A 27,431-nucleotide genomic window follows, 5' to 3' on the forward strand; every position below is an offset into this window, starting at 1 on the left:
TAGCATGGCGCGACACGACCTGCACACAGTTTCGGACGGTACTGTCCCCCACCCGGAATTTCGCGGGACACCCAAATCTGGCCAAAAAGATCCGACACGCATGCGTATCGGTACTTCCGAACCCGTACCAGTCGGCAGTGTAGGAATCCGGGCCACAATCCGACTCACCAACCGGGCCCCAATAAATAGCTTTGTAATCTTAAATTAACCATCAGTGTTGCTCAAACCGACAACGAGTCACCAAAGTGCACATAATTAATTAGAATATTATCGAACCGAGGTTCCGAGTTAGAAGTACCCGTGACAATGTATTTGAAGAGTAGTGCCTTGATCGTGCTCGCGGCTACCGTCGCCATTGCTGCAGCGGCGGCGGCGAACTCCAAGGAGGAACAGCGGGTGATACATTTGATCGACGAGATCGACGCGGAATCCAGCTTCCCACTGTTCGGTGGACTGAGTGTTGAGCGATCGGACGCCGCCGATGGGCGTTCGTTCGGTGCGTTCGGCGGCGATGAAGATTTGGCTGAACGTGCCGTGCGATATCTGAGTACGCACACCGTGCAGTTCAGTATCCCCGAGGGTGAAAATGACGAGGGTCGCCAGATGGAAGGTGAGATTGTGAGGAGGAGGGGGCCAAACAGGTCCTGGTCGATAGCGACGGTGTGAATAGATGTTGTAAGGATTCAGCTCGCACGGAGTGATGCAATGAGTGTTTCCGCGATGTTGAGAAGAATCAGTTCTTTGATCCAAATTGACTAATGGACCGCGGGGAAAGGGATCCGTTGAAGTGTCTATGTTGTGTTACACAGTTCATCGAGTGTCAAATTGTTGTTGGAAGGCTAGCTATTGTTTCAAGTGATAGAGAGTGCAAGCCATGCTTGGTCATCGTGCAATCGTTTGTTCAGAGTTCAAGACTATATTTTTCAAATTGAAAATCGTTCAATCCGAAAATACTTTCTGTTGCGTATGCTTGGACGTAACGTAATAGATACTGTGCGTGTCAGTTGTGCAAGTCACGCATGAATGTTCATTACCTGTTAAAGTGACAAAATCAATCGAAACGTTGAAAAAGTAACAATCGTATTGAATGAAACATTGGATGTTCCTGTTTTGCGGTCTTCAGAGCGCGATGCCGTCTTGAATAACCGAACCGAAACATTTTCGTGAAGTGGTTTTTGAAATTCTTCAATGATCTCCCGTGTCATAGCACGGTTAATCGTACCCCTACGAAATCAACTCGAAGAAAAATAATTTGTGTTCTTCATTTGCTGGCGAAAGTAATGATCCTGTTTGATGATGAATTTGTCCTTGAAAGTCCAAGCACGGTCTTACTGAGAAGAAATTCCGTGAATGTCGGATTGAATCTACTTCGTTCTACAATATTCGCACCGAATGACGACATTCTAAAGCCATTGGACATTCATCGAGAAATGTACAGGTGGAAGTTTCAGTAGAACAAAGTACGCAAAGGTTCTACATGTTGGGTCACCGATGCAAGTTTGGCTTTGCCACCGGCACAACACAATCCTAGTGTTTCCTAATGACATTTTAACGTATTACAATGTTGTCATATCACTTTTTTGGCCCCAACAATACAGAAACAGCCCGCTTTATTCACCCCTGAATTCATACAGGAAAGCGGCATGTTTTAAGTGGACATTCACGGCACTTCTTCTTTCCCGTTGATTGGCGTTCGAGCCTGCAAACCACGATTGCACTGCTGTCTCAATCGTTCAGCAGCCGAATGTGCTTTTCGTTTGCTTCACGGTTTGCTTCGCGGTCCTACGCGAATTCGGGACATTCCTCCGGTGCCTTGCTCACCATCGGATTGAGTTGTACGGCTAATCGCTAATCTTCGGGCCTTGTAACTGCGTGAAAAAGTGGTCAACCTTCTGAATAGTGGCATAATCTCTCTCGGATACTGAATGTTCAATTTAAATCGCAAATGCACATAGAATTGAAAACGATTTCACTTCAATCCACTTTAGAGGATGTCCCATTTGATTATGTTTCACAAATTACCGAAAAAAATCATTTCGAAAAATATTTTAATACATACAGCATTAAATGTAATAACAAGAAATCAATCTTAAACTACGAAGCAAATAGGGCCCCAGTTAACGTACTCAATTCGCGATGACTGAAGCAAAGGCGCGACACAAACCGTGTTTGTGACATAATTTATTAAATTTTTAATATTGTCAAAATTTACATAGTTACATAGTCACGTCTCTAAAAGATGCTTAGTATATCAAAAGAAAAGTGAGGTCTTATAAAAATATAAGTAACATACGTATAAATCATAAGCATAGGAGAATGGATTCAGATTTAAGCTTTTTTTTATTTTGTTGTGTTCGTCTCCGCTCAAATAAGAATGATACAATATTTCAGAACATATTAAAGCAAAATCGCATTAAAGCAAAACTCAAAAGAAAAACGATTATCCATATGCAAAGCGATTAAAAATTCACTATAGGTGTGCAATATTTTTCTGTACCATTATTATACAAATGGTTTTTAGTTCGTTTCTTCACCAAGTTCAATTTTGCAAAAAAAAAACATTGAACATGTTCACGTCAACACATCCACAAATTCGTTACAAATTCTCAACAAAACATCGTAATTCTGCCGGAAATATTATTTGTGTGAGTAATTTTGTGTATGGTACAAACATTCTAGCACACTTGTAGTAAATGGAAAACCATTTTGACCATATGTGAAAAGTTTGTCCCATTTGAATTCATTTCTCCAATTGAAATTTGCGTTGACGGCATTGAGCTTATTGTGAAGTTAAAATGAAAATGGATTTTCAAGTTTAATAGCCACACTTTCAAATGGGACTACGTCTAACCGGAATATATGGGGGGTAAAATGAAAGCCTAAACACAGAACATGCAGAAAAAATTAAAGATTTCGAATGATTATAACTCTAACATTTCTTAATAGGTAGGGAAGATGTTTCAATTGATAGGAAATATTTATATGCGTCCATCACAATGAATAAAATGTTATTTTTCATGAGATAAACAATTGAGTAACTGTTAAATGTCAAAAACGCCCTGACAGCCACGTTTTGATTGAACCGATTGCAAGTTTCCCTAACACAGACTTCAAAATCAATGTGCTTGGGGGAATCCGCTTTGCAAATACATGCAAATCAGGAGTATTTTTGTTCTCATCGAAACACGTTTCCCTAACCCGGAGCTCAAAATCAGGGATGCCAGGTTATTTTTCCAAATGTCTTCACATGGTATGGAAATAAGGTCTTTAAATGTCTTCACATTCTTATCGAAGGAAACTAAAATTCATAACTTACTTTTGAACAAAGTTTGATGTGTTTATTCTAATTGGCATTGTAATATACCGCATTTCATTTAACTTACCTTATTTCAATAAATGTAAACGAAGAATATGTTCCGCAGCTGCGAACTAAATTTTATAAGTTAAGATAATTGATAATTGCCTTGATATACCGTTGATTTGGTGAATATCGACCCAATTCATCCATGAAAAACGGGACTGTGATAACTCAATTTGTTTATTTAAGCTTTGAAGTTAAAACCATACCCATAAAATTAATTATTGAAACTGTATGTAACCGTCACAAACCTTCGTTTTGTGAAGTGGTCGTTTGAAAGGCCTAGGTTAAAATATTGCATATTACAGGTCCGAAAAAATAAAAATACAATGTCACAATCATTCAACTTCTCGAGTGCAAATGAACTAATGCCTTCTAGAGACAATATGTATTCAGACCACTTGAAGTTCTCCAGATTGGGAAGCAAAGTTTTGTTGTTGAATTCATTATATGTACTGATTTAAAATGTTTGAAAAAAAGCGAGCGAATGACCGCGAGACTAGCTTCGCGCAGTGACGATATCGTAACCAATGTGGTTTATCCGAGGTGCGATTATCGCTAGCTGAAAACTAAAAAAACCCGAGACGAAAATCTCCGTTGATTACTAAAAACTAAAGTATACAAGTGACACTGATAAAAAGCGAGCGAATGACACTGAAACATAAACCTTACTTCTTTTGACGATGTTTTCGAACAAAAGTTAGAATTTTATGGAAATAATATCTCTCGAAAATTCACATACGCTATCATACTAAAATGTCTTCACATATTTCATAATATCTTCAAAATGTCTTCACAAAATCGAATGTCTAATGTCTTCAATCCTGGCATCTCTGGTGCTGGTAGCTATGTGCGTAAGTATCCTCCAAGGCGGTTTTTCAAAATATCAAAATGACGGCTCTATGATTTTTTTAAAAAATTTTCGTCGCTTTAAAGTGGCGTGCTCAAGAAAATGAAAAAAATTTAGACGCTACCCGATAGAAAATATATGTTTACATGCTGAAAAAAGTAATAAAAAAACCGATCGTATTGTTCCTGAAATAAATTTGCCGCCAGGTGGGAAAAACACAATATTTTGAAGAAAACGCATCTTGACCTCACTTAAACTGCGATGTATTTTAATGAATGGCGTAAATTATTCACAGATAAGTTGCTTTATGTTGTTGGGTTAGTTAACATGCTCAAACTCGACTCGAATAAAATCGAATTTTTCCATAATGTGTTTGCAATTTGGAAAGCGGTTGATTTTTTTTTCTAACCATCGCAATCAAACGGATTTTTTTGCAATACATCAAATGAGAAATCACATTTCACACCGACGAATTCATTCATGTAGTAACCATGGAAAAAAGGGGAGATGGGGATAAGACGGACATGTTAAGGAAAACTTCAATTGTATCTTTGGAAACTCATTTTTTCCAAAACCTAAAAGCAGTTTCTTACAGTTCAATATACTGGTTTTCGTAATAATTGGCCAAATGTTTTATGAAAATGTGTGTTTTCATGTTTTTTACTGAAATTAAAACAAGCCGAAAAGTAGAACATTTTTATCGATGCGGGATAATGGACATGTAGTGGGGGGAATATGGATAGGTCAGTAATATACGATTTTTAGAGGCGAATGAACTGCAAAGTTTAAAGCCTCTTAAAAACAAAGAAAGAAAGAAAGAAAGTAATATACGAAGCGTAGAAGTTTATCGCTCGCAAGAGGAATAATTTCGCTTTCTCTCAGTGTTTGTGTGTCCAGAACAAATAGAGAAAGCAATATAAAATAGACTTCAATTTTCTTCCCTTCACTTTACATCATGCATTGTATGTGATTATGGAAGTGACTCCATTCAACCCCCCAGTGCAATTATTTCAATAATTTAAATTTACCACTTACGAATGAATCTACTTTTCCGTACATACCTAATATCGCTTCAAGGCAACTCACAAACCGAAATATAACCATCAGCGAATTCAATTTTGCAATTAAACCACTCAAAATGCTTAATATCGAAGCCGCAAAAACTACATCCACACGTGGAATAATGTTTGATTTTCGGTTTTTGTTTCCGTATTCCACTTTTGATCAGTATTCATTGTCATAGGATGGTTTAAATATTCTTGAATAGCATGTAGAAGGGGTTCCCATCAACAGAAATTTGAAATTCATAATGCAACTATACAAATCAACCACCTACCCCAACTGTCCGTCTTACCTGCGGTTCCTCTACTACTTTTATCGAACTGATTCAATATTATTCTGGCGAAAGATAATGAAATAATCAAGCTTTGTTGTATTGTAAAGTTTTGCCAATTGTAAATGATATTTTGAATAAATTTCTGGTAAAAAAATTTAAACCGATTTGATACGAACGTTTGTTAAAAGGGCCTGGCCGGGTAAGGAAGTAAAAAGTGCCTCCAAATCAAATCACCAGTTGTATGGAAAATATTGTATAAGGTACTAAATATGAAATTTTGACAGTGTTACCATATATTTGAGTTCTTATATGGTACAACATAGGATCTATGGTGAAAAATACTGAAAGTAAATCTTACTACGGGGTATCGATCAATATTTTGAAACAATTGTTTTGTCAAGAAATCAAAAACTAAAAAAAAATTAAATTAATTTTTATTTTAATTTTAAATTAAATTTAATTTTTTTGATTTTGAGATTCAGTACTACTCTAGTTTGTATTCAAATTTCTTCCTAAGTCTATTTTAGATATATGTGATTTTTTTTCAAAATTTTTATAGTGTTTTCCGCGGTACAAAAAAAATTATATACATTTTTAGGCATTTCGAAATTAAAAAAAAAAGTTTTTTTGAGACCCACTTTTGCTCTAATTTTTATTTAAATGCGTTCGTATGTGTTTGTTTTTCCACATGTAGCGTAATTTTTTCTTGAATTTTTAAGAGGAAAGCGAGAAAAAAAAGATTTTGGCATTTTAAATTTATTTTGAGTTTAGAGACCCAGTACTGCCCTTATATTTATTTAAATTTTGTTTTTTATATGTCTAAATTATGTCGATATATTTAGACCATTGTGCTGAGCAAAGATTTTTTTTTCTCGTATCTTAAAATATATGATATTATCTTTACATTGGATTTAGATGGTTTACCAAATTTATAGGAGTCAGCAGTACGATAGAGCTCTGTGAGAAAAAAATAAAGTCCTTGTGGAAAGATCATTCGGAATAATGAGCAGAACACTTTAAGAAATCCAAATTATTATAATTTTTCTATTCCAATTTTACAATTGAGGGGCTTAGAATGAAAGGGATGTAAGTGATTTGATCGATTTCTCTACATCGACTCTCTCTTTTGGTCATAACTTAGCCGTAAACTCATTCCCAGCTGTATTTGACATTGTGGAAGACAGGTAAGAACCTCATCCATCGGATTCTATAGGAAACTCACATTTGAACGTTGAGTTATTAACTAAAGAAAAAGCCGATGAAGAGAAATCGATCAAGTCACTTACACCACTTGCATTCTAAGCCCCTCAATTGAAAACCACGAATGCAATAAAATAGTCGATTTAAAGAAAATAAAAATAATAATGCAGACGATGAAGAAAATTATTTTTGTGTCTCGCAATGCTTTTAAAAAATTCAGGAAAAAATTACGCCACATGAAGCAAAAAAGACACATACAAACGCATATTTTTTTTGTAACGCGTATTTTTTTATTAGATTTTTTGATGAAAAAATTGTTTGAAGATATTTATTGATACACCTTAGTAAGATGTACTTTATTTTTTTTTTTTAATTTCTGTCTCATAACTAATGGCGTGAAAAAACGAAAAGGTGTATTCCTCACCATAGATCCTATGGTGTACCAAATATATGGTACTACTGCTGAAATATTTTATTTAGTACCCTATACAATATTTTCCATACAGCTTTTGATTTGGTTTGGGGGCACTTTTTACTCTCTTACCCAGCCAGACCCTTTGTAAATAAAAAAAAAATATTTTTTGTACCGCGCAACACTGAAAAAAATCACACATATCTAGAAAAGCCGTAGGAACTCATTTGAATATAAATTAGAGTGGTACTGAATCTCTAAATAAAAACAAATTTCAAAATTTCTATATTTTTATTAGTACTTCAATTTTTGATAAAAAAATTTTAAAGTAATTTTTCTTGATACACCGTAGTAAGATGCACATTCAGTATTTTTTATCTCGAAGCTTTTGAGAATGGCGTGAAATAAACGAAAAAGTACGTGTTTCACCATAGAGCCTATGTTAAACCACATATGGGTTCAAAAAATCCGCCAAAATTTCTTATTTGATATCCTATACTATATTTGCCATACAGCTGGTGAGTTTGTTTGGGGGCACTTTTCACTCCCTTACCCGGCCAGGCCCTTTGCTAAGGGGGATCTTCAACTGAAGCATTAACGAAATTTTACCTAATGTCAGCAAAATTTTACAAAATCTGCGGCTGAATTTTGCTCATTTTTTTTTACTAAGACGATGCTTGATATTTTAAATTGGTATCGATCAAATTTCTGATGGATTAATTGTCTGGCGTAATAGTTACTTTGACTTCTTTTTCATCGGAATTCATATTTTTCTTTTTTCAACTTCAGTTGAAAGGTCATTATGTTTGAGAGATACAATGTTCAAATTTTGTCGTAATTTGATTGAAATTTTATGAGAATCGATGCTCTGGTTCGAATATCACACTCCAAACGACTTGCAACTGCTGACTCAGTCACTTTTTTCCAAAACTTCTGGATGTCAGATATCCGAAATTCGTTTCTTCACCCCTTATCACCTATGAAAAACGGTCTATAAAAGTTGAGTTGTAATTCTCAAAGTTGACGACGATAAAAAAGGTCAGGATAAGGCTATAGCCAGATTAAATGACCTGGATATCCGAGACCTTGCGAAAACTTCATGTTTGTGCTTGGGTAGACTGTACATCTCGTAGTTGTTCTCCGTGATTGACCTGAACCAGCGAAATATCACAAAAAAATCCCACTGAATGACGCCTGGAAATGGCATTCCATTCTCATTGGGCAAGTTTCGGTGATTCGATCTTCGAACAGTCAGTTACGACGCCGGCCACGACCTTACAGTCACCAGGGGAAGGCAAACATATAATTATGATACTCGTGGCCAGAGGGGTCACCTCTAAAGCGTGATTCACATGCTACTTTCATAGAAAGGGATATTTGTTAGTAGGAAGAACCTTATGAAGACTTCTGGTTTGTTTATACATTTGAAACTAGATAAGGACCAGAACATTAGTGACGAAATATGTCTCAATAAGTTCAAGATCTTACAACGAAACAGAACGTACAATCTTTTGTCAATCAAATCATTCTGAAGCTTCAAATAATCTCTTGGAACAAAAACGAATTTAGCAACGGCCCAAATCCAATTAGGTTCATAGAGTTTAGAAGCATGTACTCTTCTGTTATTTATTAGCGCATAAAATAGTAGCTAAAAAGTGAGGTTCCTCAGTTTTCCCAGAAGCGAGAGACTTCGGTTATCTCGTGCAGAAAATAGGAAAACTATTCCAATAGCTCACTGTGTAAACGAAACTGAAGATTGAAATACAAATTCTGTTGCCAAAATATGAACAAATTCCACCTCGTTATTGCATGTTTCTTGTTGAAAATCATTGTTCAGCGCAAAGATGTGTCAACGGCCGTAACGTAGCTTCTCTGAAATGATCGACAGGAGAATACAATTAGGAAAAATGCCATTCTTCTTACCTCAAACAGTTCCAATTCGGCAGAATCGACCAGGTTCTGGACGAAACTCTACTCGGCTGGGACGTTCGGTCGTCGGCCGCTGGTAGGCTCCATTGCCGGAGTGCAATGAGTAATTCAACTCCGTCGGAGTTGGGTTTTATATTTGGACAACACTTTCACTAACCTCAGCGCGCACCAGGCAAAACCTTCCAAATCATCCCACCATGACGCGAGTCGCTCGCGGCGATGCGGTAGACAGCGAAACCACCTTCAGAGGGACTCGCGCTTGGGATTCGCTTTCACCGCGCCAACCAGCAGCCGCCTCGCGCGGTATGGAGCGTGGAGCGTGGAGCCGAGTGGGTTCAAGGTGAAGAAACTGCCGCACCAAGCAATGTTCCCCGAGATGAGACGGCGTTAGTGCTGAGACCGTGTGTTTGGCTCGTTCTTTTTCCCCCCATACGTAGAAGCGATTAACTTTCACTTTTCGGGAGAACGCTGGCGGCGAAAAAAAAAGCGAGTTGGATGGGTTTTAATTTTATTTCAGGGGAGGGATTCGTTCTGGCGGATGATAATGACGATCAGAACTTGGCGGGGTAAGTCAGTGCCCTTTCGGAGGGGTTTTTGGATTTCATTGCTGGTATTGCTTCTAGGCGGTTCGGCCCAAGATCAGTTTGATTGCTTCCAAGAACAGGTTCTCGAACAAAAGAGAAAGTTAGTACTTGAGAAGATCGGTTTGTTTCCGTCCTTGAAGCTCGAGGTATCTTTGAAAAAAAGCGAAGTTCAACAACCCGGACAACTAGAATTATTGTTGATGTTTGGATGATCTGCATTTTTTCAAATCGGTATGCAGGCTCAGAAATATAACGCTGCAAAATTTTGATTAATATGTCTTATGTTTTAACTTTCTATGCTTTTTTTTGTACATTTTTTCAACCGAATTATTTGAAGAAATGATTTAAAACTTGTTTGAAAAACAATCCATAAAATTTGAGTTGGTGTTACATTTAATGCTGCATATCAAAATAGCATAAAGAGTAATTTTCATTTTTTTTTCTTGTTATTATTTCGTAATGTGGCGTATGTTTCAAAGTGAGATGTTTCAATGATAGACATTATTTGACTAGATCAGTATTTCCTCGATTAGATGTTGAAAATTTTTATTGAAGTGACTTCTAGCCGTTGGCTAGTTCCTCTCTAGTTCCTCAATTGAAGACGATTGCGATATTTATGTGTTTCAATGAGCGTTTTGAAAATTAAATACAAAGTGGACTCGATTATATTTCTATTGCTGATAATCGAATCATGTATATCACTTACCAACGTTCGAAAACAGACAAATGATATCTGACGAATGTCATTCCAACTCGACTGGCCGTTGGCAGCACCATCTCAGATCGCAGTGAAATGTTGTGGGAGTACAGACATAGGCCATTTAAGCAACTTTGCATACTTGAGATCTTTGAAAAATAATTAGACAACATTTTGGAAAAAGCCAAATTTTTTTTTCTTAAATTTTTACAAAAACAAAAACACTATGATACCTACAAAATTCATGTCAAAGGATGAAATGTGGGAAATTATTTTAATTTTTACGAAAAAATACCAAAAAATTTTTTGAAAAAAATTTTGCTGAAGAAAAAAGTTATTTTAAAAATTAAAACTCATTTTTCTCAAAAACGATTTTATTTAATTCCCAAAATATATATATATATATATATATATATATATATATATATATATATATATATATATATATATATATATATATATATATATATATATGAATAGCCCTTACAATTTTCAACAAGTCGTCCATACATCGGAAGATGGGCACTTTTACAGGGAAAAAGTTTTTCTAGCAACAACTTTTTTATATTTTCTTTGCAAAAAATACAGTCAATCCTAATGTTGTTTAAAGTCAATATAGTGATATAGTGTATTCGACAAAGTTTTAGATTTTATAAAAATGTGAACTATTGTCGAAGACGTCAACTTTCTATCTTTTACAGTTTTTGGAATATGTGTCATTTTTGTATGAAGACTCCTGGAAAAATAAAAATGAATTTTAATTTTCAAAATATTTTTTTTCAATGAATTTTTTTTTCCAAAAAAATCTTTGATAATTTTTAATGAAAACCTAAGTAATTTCTTACATTTCATTCTCTGACCATCCTTTTGTAGATGTGATAGTTTTTAAATTAAGATTTTTCTAAAAAAAAGTTGAAAAGCCCCAAATTTGAAAAAAAAACTACAAAAAAAAATATCAGACCTAAAAAATTTCAGTCAAAGAATGGAGTGTAGGAAATTATATTGGTTTTCATTAAAAATTATCAAAAAAAATTTGGGAAAAAGTTTCATTGAAAAAAAAAATCAAAAATTAAAATTCCTTTTTCTCGAAAACATATGCTTTCGAAATTCTGAAAGAAATATATATAAATAGCCCCTAAAATTTCCAACAAGCTTTCCATACATCGGACGATGGGCACATTTACATGGAAAAAATTTTTCGAACAACAAATTTTTCATGTTTTTCTTTGAAAAAATGAAAAAATGAACATTAATTCCATTCGTAACATTTTTTGTATAAATTATAGCATTTTAAATACTTTGCTAACTTTTCTCTATTTAGAAATATGTCAAGAACATGTCAAACGTGAGAATTTACACACAAAATTTTACGAGCAAAACATTATTTTTTTACAAAAATGAAAACTATGAAAGATAGGAAGTTGGTGTTTTCGTCAAAAGTTTATATTTTAACAAGATCTAAAACTTTGTCGAATACACTATTGACTTCAAACAAAATTAGGTTAAATTGTATTAAACATGTAAAACATGAAAAAGTTGTTTTTCGAAAAACTTTTTCCCTATAAAAGTGCCCATCTTTCGATGTATGGACGACTTTTTTTTCCAAAAGATATATTTTTATCAAGGCTCATATGGCGTTAGCCTGACGGGGCCGGAGTTCAATATTTTGACAGTTTTTCTTATTATCTATGTTAGTAATATGTAACCGATTACTCGCGGTCGGCTCGAGGTTAGTATTACAAGTGTTCTCGTAATTGGGATGTTGCTGTCTTATGGACGACTTGTTGGAAATTGTAAGGGCTATTCATATATGTATTTTTTGGGAATTTAAAAAAAACGTTTTTGAGAAAAATGAATAACTTTTTTGTCAGCAGATTTTTTTTCCAAAACTTTTTTGGTATTTTTTGTGAAAATTTAAACAATTTCCTACATTTCATCCTTTGACAAGAATTTTGTAGGTATCCTAGTTTTTAAGTTATAATTTCTTGTAAAAAATCAAGAAAAAAATTTGGCTTTTTCCAAAAAGTAGTCTAATTGTTTTTCGAATATTTCAAGTATGCAAAGTTGCTTAAATGAACCATGTCTTTACACCCACAACGTTTCACTGCTATCTGAGATGGTGCTGTCAACTCCTAAAACGAGTTGGCATGAATCTATGATTTTAAATTGAAAATAGCCAAAATTGTAATATTAAAAAAAAAGGTTTCTTCATTACAACTTTTTGAGTACTCAAACTTATGGAACTACATTTGGGTTGCGGAAGAACTGTAACCACAGACTACTTCTTCATAAGCAAATCCCTGGCAACACACCTGTTAACAAAAAAAAAAACTTTAGTTGGAGCAATCCGCTCAAAAAGTGATCACCAATAATTGCTAAAGAAGGATGATATTATATCATTGATATGGAGTTCTTTTCGTCGAAAATTTTAACAACAGATAATTGCATTCTCCCCATCTATAGAACTAAACAGAATAAAAAATTAGCTCTAAATATAAAACTGTGACAGTTGAAAGCAACGTTTATCTGAGACCATTTCGTATTACAGTAAAACAAAATTTGGTGTAGACATAATTGATAAAGTGTAAATCTTAGTCTCACATAGGATTTTTCCAGGTATTTGATATTAAATAACCTTAATTTGGCTGGTATAAATACTAGGAATTTGTACAAGCAAATTAAAATATCTTGCTTAAATTGTTTGCTGTAATCAACCTGATAAACTTTTTTCATCACAAGACGTGTCAAACAGGATGTTGCAATGACAATTCAACTAACAGAATTTGTTCCAAATGTGAAAAACATGTTTGTGGAAAATGTTTAAAGGGGACATGGGTCGTACTCGATTATATACAGTTTGATTTCAAACATGTCTTATTTCAAGAAAAAATATAGTATTTCAACGTTAAGGCGAAAGTTAATTGGCTACAATAAATACAGATGAGTAAAAATTGTGATTTTTGAAAATTATAATTGAAGACTCACCAGGTATTGTCTAAAATGATCTTGCGGCGAAATTAAGAAATATAAAAGGTGCAATTCCAAATGAAATCGAACTAAAAATTCAGTCTTCAAAAACTTGTGTTTTTGATTTGAACGAAAGTATGAGTTTTGCACAGCATTTGGGGATTGTTTGACTCAAGTGTAACTTTTGAAAAGAGCGTATCGATTTTAATAAGAGAAACTTTCGATAATTTATATCTCAAAAACTATGAGTCCTAGCGAAATAGTGTCTTAGAAAGAGTTATAGAGTATTGATTTACGAACGTGAAAAAATATACACTGAGAAGAAAAATTTGTACTTTTTTTTTATTTGCAAAAAAAACTTGCAATATCTAAAATACATATTAATTTTTTTTTAATTATTTCATATAAAATAAAAGTCATGTAGAAAATTCGAAAAATTAGTTCAAGCCATCCAAACTATTTTTGACAAACTTTTCAAACAATTTTTATTTTCGAAACTTCGAATTTTTGTATGTTATCAATCATTTTTAGCCACAAACTATGAATCCTGATGTGATTTAAAATTAAATTGCTCTTTATCAATTTCTTCCTAAATGCAGCCTTTCTCGAGATATGTGGAAAAAACATTTCTAATTTATTGTCTTTTTCAATTTTATAATTTTTTTTTAAATTTACACATGTATTTCTTAATTTTTTTTTTTTCATATAAAACAGTTAGTTGTAAAAGTTTAGTTTAGTTGTAGAAAATTTAAAAAAATGAGTACCAGATGGTAAAATTATTATTAACAAACTTTGTCGTTTTACAAATTTTTACGAATTTTCGAAACTTCGAATTTTTGTATATTAACAATCATTTTTAGCCACAAATTATGATGTGATTTAAAACAGAAAAGCTCTTTATCAATCTCCTTCTAAATGCAGCCATTCTCGAGACATTTAAAAAAATATTTCTAATTTGTTGTCTTTTTTTATAGTAAACTAGCTGACCCGGCAAACTTCGTCCCGCTCAACACTTGTTTTTGTGGTTTCATTTGCTTGATTAATTCTCGAGTAATGCAGAAATTTGTGTTTAATTTGTATGGCAGCCCCTCCTTAGAGAGAATATCATTTATATAATCATTTATTGCGCCCTATAACCTCCACATGCCAAATTTCGTTTCATTTGCTTGATTAACTCCCGAGTTATGGAGAAATTTGTGTTTAATTTGCATGGCAGCCCCTCCCCCCTGTCTCAAACTATCACGAAAACCTTCCCCGGCCCCAAAATCCCCTACATACCAATTTTCATGTTGATCGGTTCAGTAGTTTCCGAGTCCATAAGAATTAGACAGACAGACAGACAGACAGACAGACAGACAGAAATCCATTTTTATATATATATAGAAGAATAGGCTCTTTTAATATGTTTTTCGTGTTATACCGCCATGTTCATGAAATTTTATGAATTTGCTTATAATTTTCAACAACTTTTCCAAATACATCATTCCGGTAAAAATATATGTTTAGGAGTTACTTTGAAAAACATTATCGCTACGTTTTGTATTAACCCACATGTCTTCAATGATCAATATTTCGGTAGCACTCATAGTTTTTAAGATATAAATTATCAAAGATTTCTCTCACTAAAATCGGTACGCCCTTTTCAAAATGTAAACACTTGAGTCAAAAAATTCCCAAAGAATATCAAAGAATAAATTGTAGAGTGTTTGAAGAAATTCAATTTGGTTGATATAAAAAATCAAGCATTTTAGCAATAAAATGAATAATAACACCTTAAAACCACTAACTTCAAAGTTTTTCAATTCCAGAATGTTATTTAGGGTTGTATCTAGGACACGACCGCATATTTTCGACGTAGAACTGCGCAATTACATTATGCAATCCACTTGTTTGCCACTTCGACTATTTTTTAGATTGCATCGAAATTTTTGAAATAGATTATGTTCTTCGTTACTGTTAAGGAATCAGATTAATATTGTACCCCATTGTGAACATATAACAGGAGTAGAATATCTCAGTTCATTTAAAGCAACCTATGAACCACTGAAAATAGCATAATCACAGCAAACGCTGATTGCAAATTGTAACGAGAAAAAATTGTAAAACTAAACCCCAGTCGTTAATATAGAGTTGATGAAGACGGTCAAAAAAAATTCAGTATCTGAAATGACGAAATAACGTTTTAGGGAAACATATTCCGGTCTACACAACGACAAGCGACTACAAAAGTACCCAACACCAAAAAACCCCGACTTGCATGTATTTGCAAAGCAGATTCCCTCAGGCACATTGATTTAGAAGTCCGTGTTAGGGAAACACAACTCAGTGGAAAAAAAATACCCTCGACTTGCATGTTTTGACAAAGCGAATTCCTCCAGGCACATTGATTTTGAGGTCCGTGTTGGGGAAACACAGCTCGGTGGGAACGAAAATACCCCCGACTTGCATGTATATTTGCAAAGCGGATTTCCACAGGTACATCGATTTTGAAGTCTGTGTTGAGGAAACCGTAAATCGGGCCAATCAAAGCAGTTAGAGCGTTTAGATAACGCTTGACATTTTACAGTTATTCAATTGTTCATCTCATGAAAAATAATATTTTATTAATTGTGATAGACGCGTAGAAATATACCCTATCAATTGATGCAAACATCATTCCGATCTGTTAAGAAATGTTCGAGTTATAACCTTTCGAAATAGGGTAGGGTTAGCACACAAATCGACAGAACAAATGGATGGAAAAAAGGAAGTTTTTCCAGTTTTCATGAATTTAAACTGTTTAGAGATTAGCGAATTGTAATGTATAGCATATCAAACAAATCTTCCGATTCGATTGGTATGCAAATCATGAGAATTCGTTCACAGTGAAAATAGTTATTAACGTTAACTTTATTTCATAAAAATGTGACCTGTTTCCTGATTTGGCACCCTTCCTGAAAGACGTAGTTCTACGTCATAGAAATTTATTCTGATATCAATGTAATGTGGGTGAAGTCTCCATTTAACGAGGATGAGGCATCGAGGAGGCTCAAGCTACGCCATCTTGGCCGATCCGAGTCGACCGCTGACTCGCCGTCGTAAGCGACGGTCTCTCGCACACAAACCAGTATTCCACTAATTGTCCGGTCAGTTTGAAACATAGGATACGATCCTTTAGCAAGGCGTATAACGGCATAAGTTTGCTTGGTACATTACGTTTGTCCGGTTAATATTTTGAAATATATAATTCATTGGAATTCAAAACTAATGCACCACGATCTGAAGAAATTTCCAAAATTTTAGGTATTTTGGTTTGGACATTTAGCGCCCAAAATCATAACTCGTATACTCGCACACGATATCACAGATCGTCTTATCCTCACAATATTTCTAGCCTATTACAAATTTTCTGAGCGGTTTCTGTTGCAGTTGTTTTTTGGGGCACGAATATTCACTGCTTTAGTGTTTTTAAAAAGTCCGTGAATCCTAAGTATTATTAGTACTCTAAGTGGGGGAAATAAAACTTTCCTGCAAACATGTAAATGATGAATCACTCGAAAGTCGCTCGTTATTGAGATAAATCAACTAAAAAAAATATATTTTTTATGTGTTTGTTCAATCGGGTATATTTTTAATTACAAACAGAAGGCACTAATTACAGATCGAAAATCAATGCGAATTAACCTCTGATAGGATTTTACGGGTCCAAAAACTGACCAAGAATACTCTTCAAACCCGCCGAAAGATTGTAAAATGTATTACACCCCGAGAAAAAAAAGCCAAACCAAAGCATTGAATGTCACTTCCCATCAAAGGCCTGGCTGCGTAACCACTCAATATTGCGCAACCGGTAACCTGTCCGGACCCGAAAAATCCACATCTCCTCGAGCTTCGAGTTCGTCCCTTTTCGAGCGTTGCGCTCTTTTTGCTCGCTTTTGACGTAGGACTACGTCTAACCGGAAGATATAGGGGGTGAAATGGAAATCTAGGCACTGAACAAGTAGGAAAAAATGCAAGATTTGGAACGCTTATAACTCGAGCATTTCTCAATAGATCGCAAAGGTTTTTGCATCAATTGATAGGAAATATATCTACGCATCTATCATAACGAATAACATTTCATTTTTCTTGAGATAAATAATTGAATAATTGTGAATTATCAACCATTGTCAAAATGCACTATGTGCCCATTTTTGATTGGTCCATTTTGTGCTCCTCAAATCGTACCGACCAAAACGGGCAACCAGAGCAGCAGCGAAATATAATGAAGCACGATTGGAAAGGAAAAAGAAAAAAATGAACGAAACATTGGTCGCAGTCTCACACATGCGTAATTCTCGAGCCAGCCAGTCAGCTTAAAAATCCCCGCTCCGCTGCCGTAACGATCATTCTCATTCAAACCGTACACCACATCGGTTCGCATCACAACACATCAACAAACCAACCCAAGCAGCCATGTCTGGACATGGTAAAGGAGGAAAAGTGAAGGAAAAGGGAAATCCCGCTCGAACCGTGTTGATCTGGAGTTCCCCGCAAGGGTAGCTAGGCCGAGCGCGTTAGTACCAGTGCACCAGTCCACCTAGCCGGCGTTATATAGTTTCGGCCGCCGAAGTGATCGAGTTAGCTGGCAAAGCTGCTCGCGACGATAAGAAAACCCGCATTCGGAACAGAACACATTCGGTTCGGTGGACATCAAGACAACAGGCAGTTGCAGCGAGTAGCGAGTGCCAAACGCAATCGCAAAACGGCAGCTGGTAGCAGAAGAAAAAAGTTTGTTCTTTATACAATCTGTTTTGGTGGCAAATCCAGAACAAGGCGGCATCAAGGGCGTTCGAAATGGTTTTTTTTCAAAACCACGAGTACTAAGTTTTCTAAATTGGAACCTTCCAAAAAAGAGTTTAGGAAATACAGTTCAATGCTTTCTAAAACATTATGCAAAATAATAATAAAACACAAATTGATTTTTTCATCATTTGTTTGCCAGGATCTGATGAGTATGTGAATTTGGCAGTTGTTCTGAGCTTATTGATAGTTGGGGACTTTCCTGATTATTCAATTTTCACCCATTCTTAAATTGTTTCCAGATTGAAAGTACAGTAATTTACAATTAGTTCGACATTTAGCTAATTGGACGGACATGTAATGCGACTTATTTAGTTGGACATTTTTGTAAACATAGAGATCCAAATTATGACCCCACATTGAAAGTCGACACTGTACCACTGTCATCGCAAATGTTCAATTACAGGTTAAAATCGCCTCCAATGCGATACTGAGTGGCGCTTCGGCACGTCGCATTGAATGTAATTTACTGTACAACATGTCACAAAGCTGGATGGGAAGAAATTTTCCAACTGTGAAAGCTGTGGCGAGTGGCAACAAATCGCTAAACAGGGAGGTTTAGCCGAACAAGATGGGGATATCGAGTGATAACAAAACAATAAACTCTTTAGATTGAAGATAATTTTGTGATCCTGAAAAGGACCCTTTTTAGCCTGTATGTGAATCCAACGAGCGAACAAATCGTAATGAATGTATTTTTTTGCCATCGCTGCCTTTTAACGGTCATTCGTTCGTCTCGTTGGACTCGCCCCTTTGGCTGAGTCTGCCGATTTGTCTCTATCCTGTGAGTGTGTACCGCTCGAGTATAAAACACGCGGACCCCAAAAAAATATCTTATTTTCTTTCAAACCGTAAACCCGTGTGGTTGTACGGCATCGGCATCGTGGACGTAACAAAGGAGGACAAGTTAAGGGAAAGACAAAGTCTCACTCGAACCGTGCAGGTCTCCAGTTCCCTGTTGATCGCATTCACTGATTGCTCCGCAAGGGTAACTAGGCCGAACGGATTGGTGCCGGAGCACCAGTATACCTAACAGCGATTATAGAGTCTCGGCCGTCGGAGTGCTCGAGTTGGCTTGCAAAGCTGCTCACGACAATCAGAAAACCCGCATCAAGAACAGAGCAGCTTCGGTTCGGCGCTCATCAAGGCAACAATTAGTTTCAATGAGTGGCAAAGTGTTTCTCCGGCACGTCGCATTAAATGTAATTTACTGAACAACATGTCACAAGCTGGATGGGAAGAAATTTTCGAACTGTGAAAGATGTGGCGAGTGGCAAACGCAATAGCTAAACAGGAAGGTTTAACCGAACAAGATGGGAATATCGAGTGATAACAAAAACACAACACCAAAGGTTCTTCTCATAACCATCAACATATTCATAAAGAGTAAACAGTAAACTAATCCATTTTTCAGGTAGATAGGTAGGTATTCACGTAGGAGAAGAAAATAAAACAATACATTTAAAATATATATTTAACAAAAGCTGTCCCCTTTGTATAGTCCTACGTCACTCCGGTTATGTCCCCGACATTACCCACCCGTCTTTTTTGAAAGCGGATACGACTTTTATTGAATTTCGCAACGAGGAAACAAAAGAAAAACGCTCGAGCCGTCGTGTGGGACGAAGGGGCGTCGAAATGTCACCATCCATCGGTCGCGGTCGCGGAAGACTCTGCGGTCCCGAAGGGCGGGTTTGCCCCCGCTACGAAAAAAGGAAAGTTGTTTTCGATTTCTCCAAATATTTCGCCGCCATCGCCACCACCGCCGCCACCGTTGACTTCGTCGTTCAATCAATATTGAGGCGTTCGTGTCTCAATATTTATCATTTTTCTCTCTTATAATTAGCGCGGTCCGGCAAACGGCATTTTGTCACCCGGACAATGGCTAGCTGTGGCAGAGGCTTTGTTCGCATCGAACAACCGAGACTCCAAAGGTTATGAAAGATGATCGGCGAAATGCTGCGCTGCGTTGCAACAAGTGGACGAAGATATTAACGGTGATACTTACGATCGGCTCCGAATGTGTGTGTGTGTTTGTATTTCGTCCACAAATGGGAGGAGACTTTGGAACAAAAAGGGAAAGTTTGTGTCGAAAATGTGTTGTTGCGGTCAGATTGTATCCTTTCGGGAGTTCATGATGAAGGTGTTTTGGCTACGATTCAGGAGACTACATATTGCACAAGAATGTTGATTTTAACGGATCGACCGATTTCATCAGTTTCAATTTCAATTTTAATCGATTTCATCAATTATTCACGAACACATCGAAATCAGCATTCAGCTTTGATAAAGTACGCTATTTCATGCGTGAGTAATTTTTATGTACCGTAAACCGGGGGCAAATTGATCACTATCCTAATGTGGCCAAAAACCCTTGAAATACTCACGAATGAGCTAGTTTTGACAAACCAAGACGTTCGATGTGTCGCATGATGGGATTCGGTTCTGGTCATTCGTGGTGCTTTTTTGTAAAATATTTTTTTTCTGACTTGTTTGAATAGTAATTACAGGTATTTGATTACTTATTCAACTCATCAAGTACCTGCTAGAAGTGAATTAATATGTTTAGCGTCTATAAATATTGCTTTGATGTGTTGAAAATATGTTTCTTTACCATAATGAAAAATGGAAACGAAAATGCTATTCAGAAAAATATTAATTTTCATGCAATTTAATAAGTGATTCGTTGAGAACCATTGATTAAAAGATGGTTATTGAACATGTCAGATTAAAAAAGTTTGAAAATAAATAATACCTCTGAAAATTTATGTTTTTTTACAGTGATACGTTTCAATTTCACCCCGGTGATCAATTTGCCCCCGAATGACGGTACGACACAAACAAATCTAGCTTAACTGTAGTATATGTCAAACCACGTTGAACAAAAAACATCGATACATGCATACGTGATATATGAGAGGGAGAAACGAATTCATTCTGGGTGAAGTCACTTCAATATGTAAAGAAGTTCATTTGACGGGAAAAAATGAAATGAGATTGTCGAGTCGTAGAGTGAGATAGCAATTAAACTCCCAAATGACTGTTGAGTAATGTTGAAGAAGAAACTGCTGGAAGGAGCCACAACTCATTTCCAATTGAATACGAAGGCGGGCCATGAATTTCTATCCTCAGTTGAATATGACTTTGTCGAGCTCTGCTACTGTCAATAAGAGAGAAGAGAGGAAGTATGCGATTTAAGCTCCGTAATTTCCCGATAGATTGCAGAGATATTCGATTTGGTGGAAACGAAACCCATTATTTTTTCGTGAAATTAAAAACTTTATTTAGGATGTTCCGGGTTGTGCTATTTGGATCAAACATGCACCTTTTTGTTGTATAATTTGTGGTATAGGGATCGAAATTTGGCATGTGGAGGTTTTAAGGACAAGAAATGTTTGTAATGTGGTTCGACACCCCTCCCCGCTCTCTAAGGGGGAGCGGGGGGATTGCATAACTCGAGAACTATTCAAGCAAATGGAACCAAATTTGGCATGTGGAGGTTTGTTTTCAATGAAAACAATCGTTTTTTGGGCAAAGCTGCATTTGTTCCTCAACACAGTTTCCTTTAAGGGCAATACACTTGGTATAGCGAATTTCCAACATTTCCATTCCCCTTCTGTAGTACAAACGTCTAAGTCTTCGAAGTATACCTCAGTGCCACTCTGCAAACTGTCTATTAGACTCAGAAGTGTGGGAATGGATCCACGTATCTTCCATTGTCACAAAACGTCGACGCAATTAGACTTAGGTTTTTTTACGCAGGGGATACGTACCTCGTAAAAAAACCTCGTAAAAAACCGCGTAAAAAAATCTGAATGTATTCCTCTTTTTCCATTTTCTATACGAATGCACAGGTAGTGACACCTAAACAACTGTAGTTTGTGAACAAATAGCCTGATTGTCATGAAACTTTACATAAACTAGTGACAGATGATCCTGTCCATTGTTTAGTGGCGCCATCAGTTGAAAAATTCCGGGATTTTTCAGCCCAGAATCGCCAAATGTTTGCAACTTCTTCGCGAGACATTTTGCTTCCGTCTTTCAACCCGAGCCATCTAGCGATTCCGATGCTGAACTGGCTGCGTCTAACATCGTTGCGGATGCAGTAGATTTGGATACGTTTGAAATATTACCTGCAATGATCATCCACGCCTCCAAGAAATTGAAGAATTCATTTTCTCCTGGACCGGATGGTATCCCTGCATCTGTCTTCTGTCGCTGCATAATTGCAGTTGCAGAGCCGCTTGCCTTCATTTTCAGACACTCGTTTGAAAGAGGAGTGTTTCCCATGTGCTGGAAAGAATCATATATGTTACCTGTACACAAAAGTGGGGATCGACGTAATGTGAAGAACTATCGTGGAATAACCAGCCTCCCCGCTGCATCGAAAATTTTTGAGATTATCGTCAGTGATCAAATTCTACATGCTACTAAGTCCCATATTTCGTCCGATCAGCACGGTTTCATTCCCGGTAGATCCGTAAGTACCAATCTGTTGGATTTCACCAGTACTTGTTTCGAAGCTTTAGAACAAAAGGCACAGGTAGACGTGATCTACACAGACCTAAAGGCAGCCTTTGATAAGATCGACCACAAAGTGCTACTGTGTAAACTATCACGGATGGGCGCATCGAACAGATTGGTGTCGTGGTTGTCGTCGTACCTTACTGATAGGAAGCTTCGTGTCAAGCATGGCTCTAGCGTATCATCATCGTTTGTGAGCGTATCTGGTGTCCCACAAGGAAGCAATTTGGGACCTTTATTGTTCGTGTTATATTTCAATGACGCTGCATCTTCGTTAGGCTTCAAGAACAAACTTATGTATGCTGATGATTTGAAGATCTATGTCGTGGTACGTTGCATCGGGGATTGTCTACGTCTTCAAAGGCTACTCGATGAGTTTGTTCACTGGTGCCGCAAGAACAAACTTGTTATTAGCATCGGTAAATGCCATGTAATGACCTTTCATCGATCCAAGGACCCAATCATTTTTGACTATCACATCGTTGGAAATGTTCTTGAGAGAGTAGATGAAGTGGTAGATCTTGGCGTAGTGCTGGATCCTAAACTTTCCTTCCATTCTCATTATACCTGGACCATATCTAGGGCAAACCGACAACTTGGTTTTCTATTCAAGATTGCCAAAGATTTCAAGGACCCGCATTGCCTAAAAGCATTGTATTGCTCTCTTGTTCGCCCGATCCTGGAGAATGCATCTGCTGTTTGGGCTCCTAATGATGTCACGTGGAACCTAAGGATTGAACGAGTGCAAAAGAGGTTTGTACGGCTTGCGCTCAGAAATTTACCGTGGCGTGACCCATTGAACCTACCAGCATATGCTGACAGGTGTCGCTTGCTTGGACTTGAAACACTTGATCGGAGACGAAAGATTCAACAAGCGACGTTTGTAGTTAAACTACTCAATGGCGATGTCGACTGCTCGTATCTCCTATCGCTTTTGGACTTTCGAGCCTCGGGTAGGATGCTGAGATACCGATCCCTAATGCAGCCGGGATTTCATCGTACTTTGTATGGATACAACCAACCTGTTTGTGCAATGATCCGCATGTTTTCGTCCGTTGAATCAGTGTTTGAATTTGGAATGTCTACGTCACAATTTGTTAATAGTATTAGAAGACTGCATGTATTTTAAAACGTGATAGATTATTCATTAAGACTATTTCTGTCAGATGAATCAATAATAATAAAGAATAAAGAATAAAGAATAAAGAATGTTTTGGTAAGCTCAAAACTTCAGAAAAGTATAGTCCGATTTGAGCTGTAAATAATCGGCTCGAGAACAAGAATTTAATGTCACGCTTTCAGCAGGGCTAATGTACTCATCTCTGGTTTAGAAAAGCGAACTAATTCTCACACAAATACGAAAAAGTTTAACAGAACACGTGTACACCTCGTTAGCCAAAAAACTTGTTATTTGTTCCCAGTATTGGAAAAAAAAATAACATCATGTTCAATTGTCCTATGTTGATATTCTAAGCATAACTGTCCCACTATGAATTTTTGAGCCCGTAACCAAGATTGATCGATTAAAGTGAGGGGATCTTTTCACATTTCATTAAAAAAACAGTTTACTGCTTACAAAACACCCTGTGTATTGGTAAACTGAAACGCTTAAAGCTTCTTGTAGACAAACATGCTAGCAAAATTTGATTGCGTTTTTCTCAGTTGCTGATTTTGGAACATGGGGCAACTACACTGCGTTTCACAACTCTAGAACCACTCATTTTTCTGTGTTTCCAGAGATATGTAAGAAGTCGGTTGAATTGAAGTACATAGTGTAGAATACAATAAAATCCTTATTTATAAGACTGACCATTTCAACTTTATTGTTGTGTTCAGTCGCGAAACACTCAAAAAACAAAAATTTCAGTGTTTCATCCGATCGTCCGATCACTCCTCATAAGTTCCTCACTGGTTTTTGATTTGGTAAACAAGCTAACCATTCCAAAATCTGAAGCCCGCATTCATTAAACCACCTTCCAGATTTAATGAATTGATGCCAAATTACTCAATTATCAAATTTTTTTTTGATGTAAAAACAGCAGTAAATGATTCTGAAGTACTCCGCAGCACTTCTGACAGTTCATTCGTGCTATCTAAACCAGGAATTTTTGAGAAAATTCTCTCCAAACCATAAGCATCCCATTTTCAAAGCTGCGAATCCAAAAATCAATGTGGAAGCTAATCCCATGGGTTTCACTATTTCAGGAGAGCTTCTCTCATAAAAAGAAATACAACTTGAATGGAATTTCTTCATACTGGAGGGACTTACGGAACGTGTCATTTAATTTTTCAACTCGTAACTTTGCAGGCGGCATTTTGATGGTTTGGGAAGAATTTTCTCAAAGAGCCTGGTTAAAATACCTACATTCAAAGTTAATTTTTAGTACCAGTTATGGCATCCCGATTTATTACATTGAATGAGCTGGAAAAAAACAGAAAATGTTCTACTCCCCAATACATGTATATCATTAGTTTAATATATATGCTAGAGCAAATATGAGCGAGCGAAACAGGAGACACATTTAAATGAAAGCATATGAAAGCTTTTCGTATAGTTCGCCAAATACACGGCCCAGACAGAGAAAGATATATTCTCGTTCGTTTTCTTCTTTATCCTCTTAGAAAACACTTTCCAACTTCATTTTATGATGAGGTGTAATATTATCACGCTTCAATATAACCACGCTGACAGCTATATGGATAGCGTGGTCGTGTGAAATATCTTTGCATTCCAGCCGGCCTTGGTTCGATCCCCATTGATGTCGTATGGACTTTTTTTTTGGCACAATACCAATTCAAATGAGAAAAGAAAACAGAAAGAGATGCTGCTCGCATACATACAAATAATTTTTAAGCTTTTAAAACAGCTCATTATTTGCGCATTTCACTCTCCAGCGCACGAAATGGCATCCATTCTGCCAAAGATGAATTGTTTTCTGCCAACGCTAGTTTTGGTGTAGCGCTAGTAAACGCAAACATTGTTTAGCGTTCCAAAATGTTCTTCTCAGTAGATAGCACTAATGGTTCCTTGTTTTTATTAAACCTTTGAGTTGGATAAAATATTCAATGCTCATATTCATTCCCGGTACTTTTTTGATAGAATATACGTAAGCATCAAACGAGATTTAATAAGGAATTATTTAATTAAGGATGAATAATCACGACGGATAATCGAGTCATATTTTCGTGAACTTCCATATTTTCGGATCTAGTTCAAATAATATTCAAGAATATGTACCCTAGGGTGGCAATGGATTCATGGACAAAAAATCATCATCGAATTTCATATCCGACCATGTACATTTGTTTATTTGCCCAAGAAAATGATCTATGCAAAATTTCAGCTCAATCGGACATGATTCAGGGGTGCATCCAAGCAGCCAAAGTTATGATTTTTGGCCACTCTCGCTATGTCCCAGAAGGTCGATTTTCGACCAAAAAATTTTTTGGAGATGACATCTGATCTCGACGTTTTATGTATTTTTAAGTCATTTGGCATATTTTTTTTTGGATTTTCCAAATTTCATGTTAAGCCACCCCATCCCCTCCCTTCTTTGAAGATTTTCGAGGATCAAAAAATAAAAACTTTGAGCGATTTGAGGCACCCCTGCATCGTCCGACTAAGCTGAAACTTTGCACAGGTCATTTTTTGGGTCAATAAACAAAATTTACCGACACTGTAGGTTTTTGAAATTTGACATGACCATTTTCGCTGCCACCCTAATGCACACTGATAAATTCTTTCGATTTTTCAAATATTTTTTGAAAAAAAAAGATAATCTGAAACCAGTCATTGAAGAGTTGCATCCTATAATGCAAACAGAAACTGATTTCGTCACCAGCAGTTACACACCGAGACTATAGTTCATTGAAAGTGGTGATCCATTCACAGATCCCTCGTCAACACATAAACCGCTCGCTTGGTTACCCATTAACATAGTGCGAGAAGTAGGACTATAAACAAATCAAGACCGCCTCGCTTCAGGCGCGATCGCGAGAATCAACTCCAGTATTATGCATCTACCTGTTTTTACGATCGCGGGAAGTTCATTACCCCTTGCGTTTCTCCAAACGGCGCGTTGATGCTGGGAGTGAAGCGAAGCCGCATTTTCGGCATCGGAGAGCTTTCCAAACACAGCGCTTGTACAGCGGCATCTTGACGCGCCTATCGAAAACGATCACCTTGAACTTGACTAAAGCATCATCGCTTCCTTCGTATGTATCTTCGAATTAAAGCTTTCATATTCACACTCTGCGTCGCGATGAGTTCGTTCCCTTCACCGCTTTGGGAAACTTAAACTAATTTTCTCTTGTCTCGTTTGCTTTTCTCTCCTCGCTTTGAACAGAAGCTCGCAGCAGCCGTCTGAAGAAAGTTTTCCTGCCACTGCTGCTCGCCCTGAAGCTGAAAATGTCTATCATCTTGCCCATCCTATTGACCATCATCAAGCTTATCTCGATCAAGGGGCTGCTCGCTGGTCTGCTCGCCATCAAATTCTCCGGTAATTATCTCAGCTGAAATGAAAGCGAAATGTTTCTTCTCATCCATGATTATATTTTATTCCCCACTTCCGCAGTCTTCACCGTCCTGAAGGATCTGTTCAACAAGAAGCAGGAACGTGTGACCACCGCCTACATCACCAGTGCCCAGCCGGTGAACGCCGAAATCGTCCACCAGGACTGGCATCGCAACGGGCAGGCTTCGCCCCAGGAACTGGCCTACGGCGGGTACAATCCTTACGCCACCCTTCAGTGA

General features: G+C 36.8%; 1 protein-coding gene and 1 pseudogene across 1 annotated transcript; both read left to right on the top strand.

Annotated features, from left to right (window-relative positions):
• The first annotated feature begins 306 nt into the window (after positions 1–306).
• LOC129782019 (uncharacterized) lies at positions 307–27,431 on the top strand. The gene is made up of 3 exons (XM_055789507.1): positions 307–610; positions 27,025–27,177; positions 27,253–27,431. The coding sequence occupies exons 1-3, from the start codon at positions 307–309 to the stop codon at positions 27,429–27,431; spliced, it is 636 nt and encodes a 211-aa protein (XP_055645482.1).
• On the top strand, positions 3,860–4,054 carry LOC129763752 (U4 spliceosomal RNA; annotated as a pseudogene).

This window comes from Toxorhynchites rutilus, chromosome 1, assembly GCF_029784135.1.
Source record: "Toxorhynchites rutilus septentrionalis strain SRP chromosome 1, ASM2978413v1, whole genome shotgun sequence".
NCBI lineage: Eukaryota > Metazoa > Arthropoda > Insecta > Diptera > Culicidae > Toxorhynchites > Toxorhynchites rutilus.

Bases quoted from the DNA above. Each gene is read 5' to 3' on its own strand.
- LOC129782019 (XM_055789507.1), top strand. From the start codon at position 307: ATGTATTTGAAGAGTAGTGCCTTGATCGTGCTCGCGGCTACCGTCGCC. The intron at 611-27,024 runs GTGAGATTGTGA...CGCTTTGAACAG, and splicing joins CGAGGGTCGCCAGATGGAAG to AAGCTCGCAGCAGCCGTCTG. The intron at 27,178-27,252 runs GTAATTATCTCA...CCACTTCCGCAG, and splicing joins GCTCGCCATCAAATTCTCCG to TCTTCACCGTCCTGAAGGAT.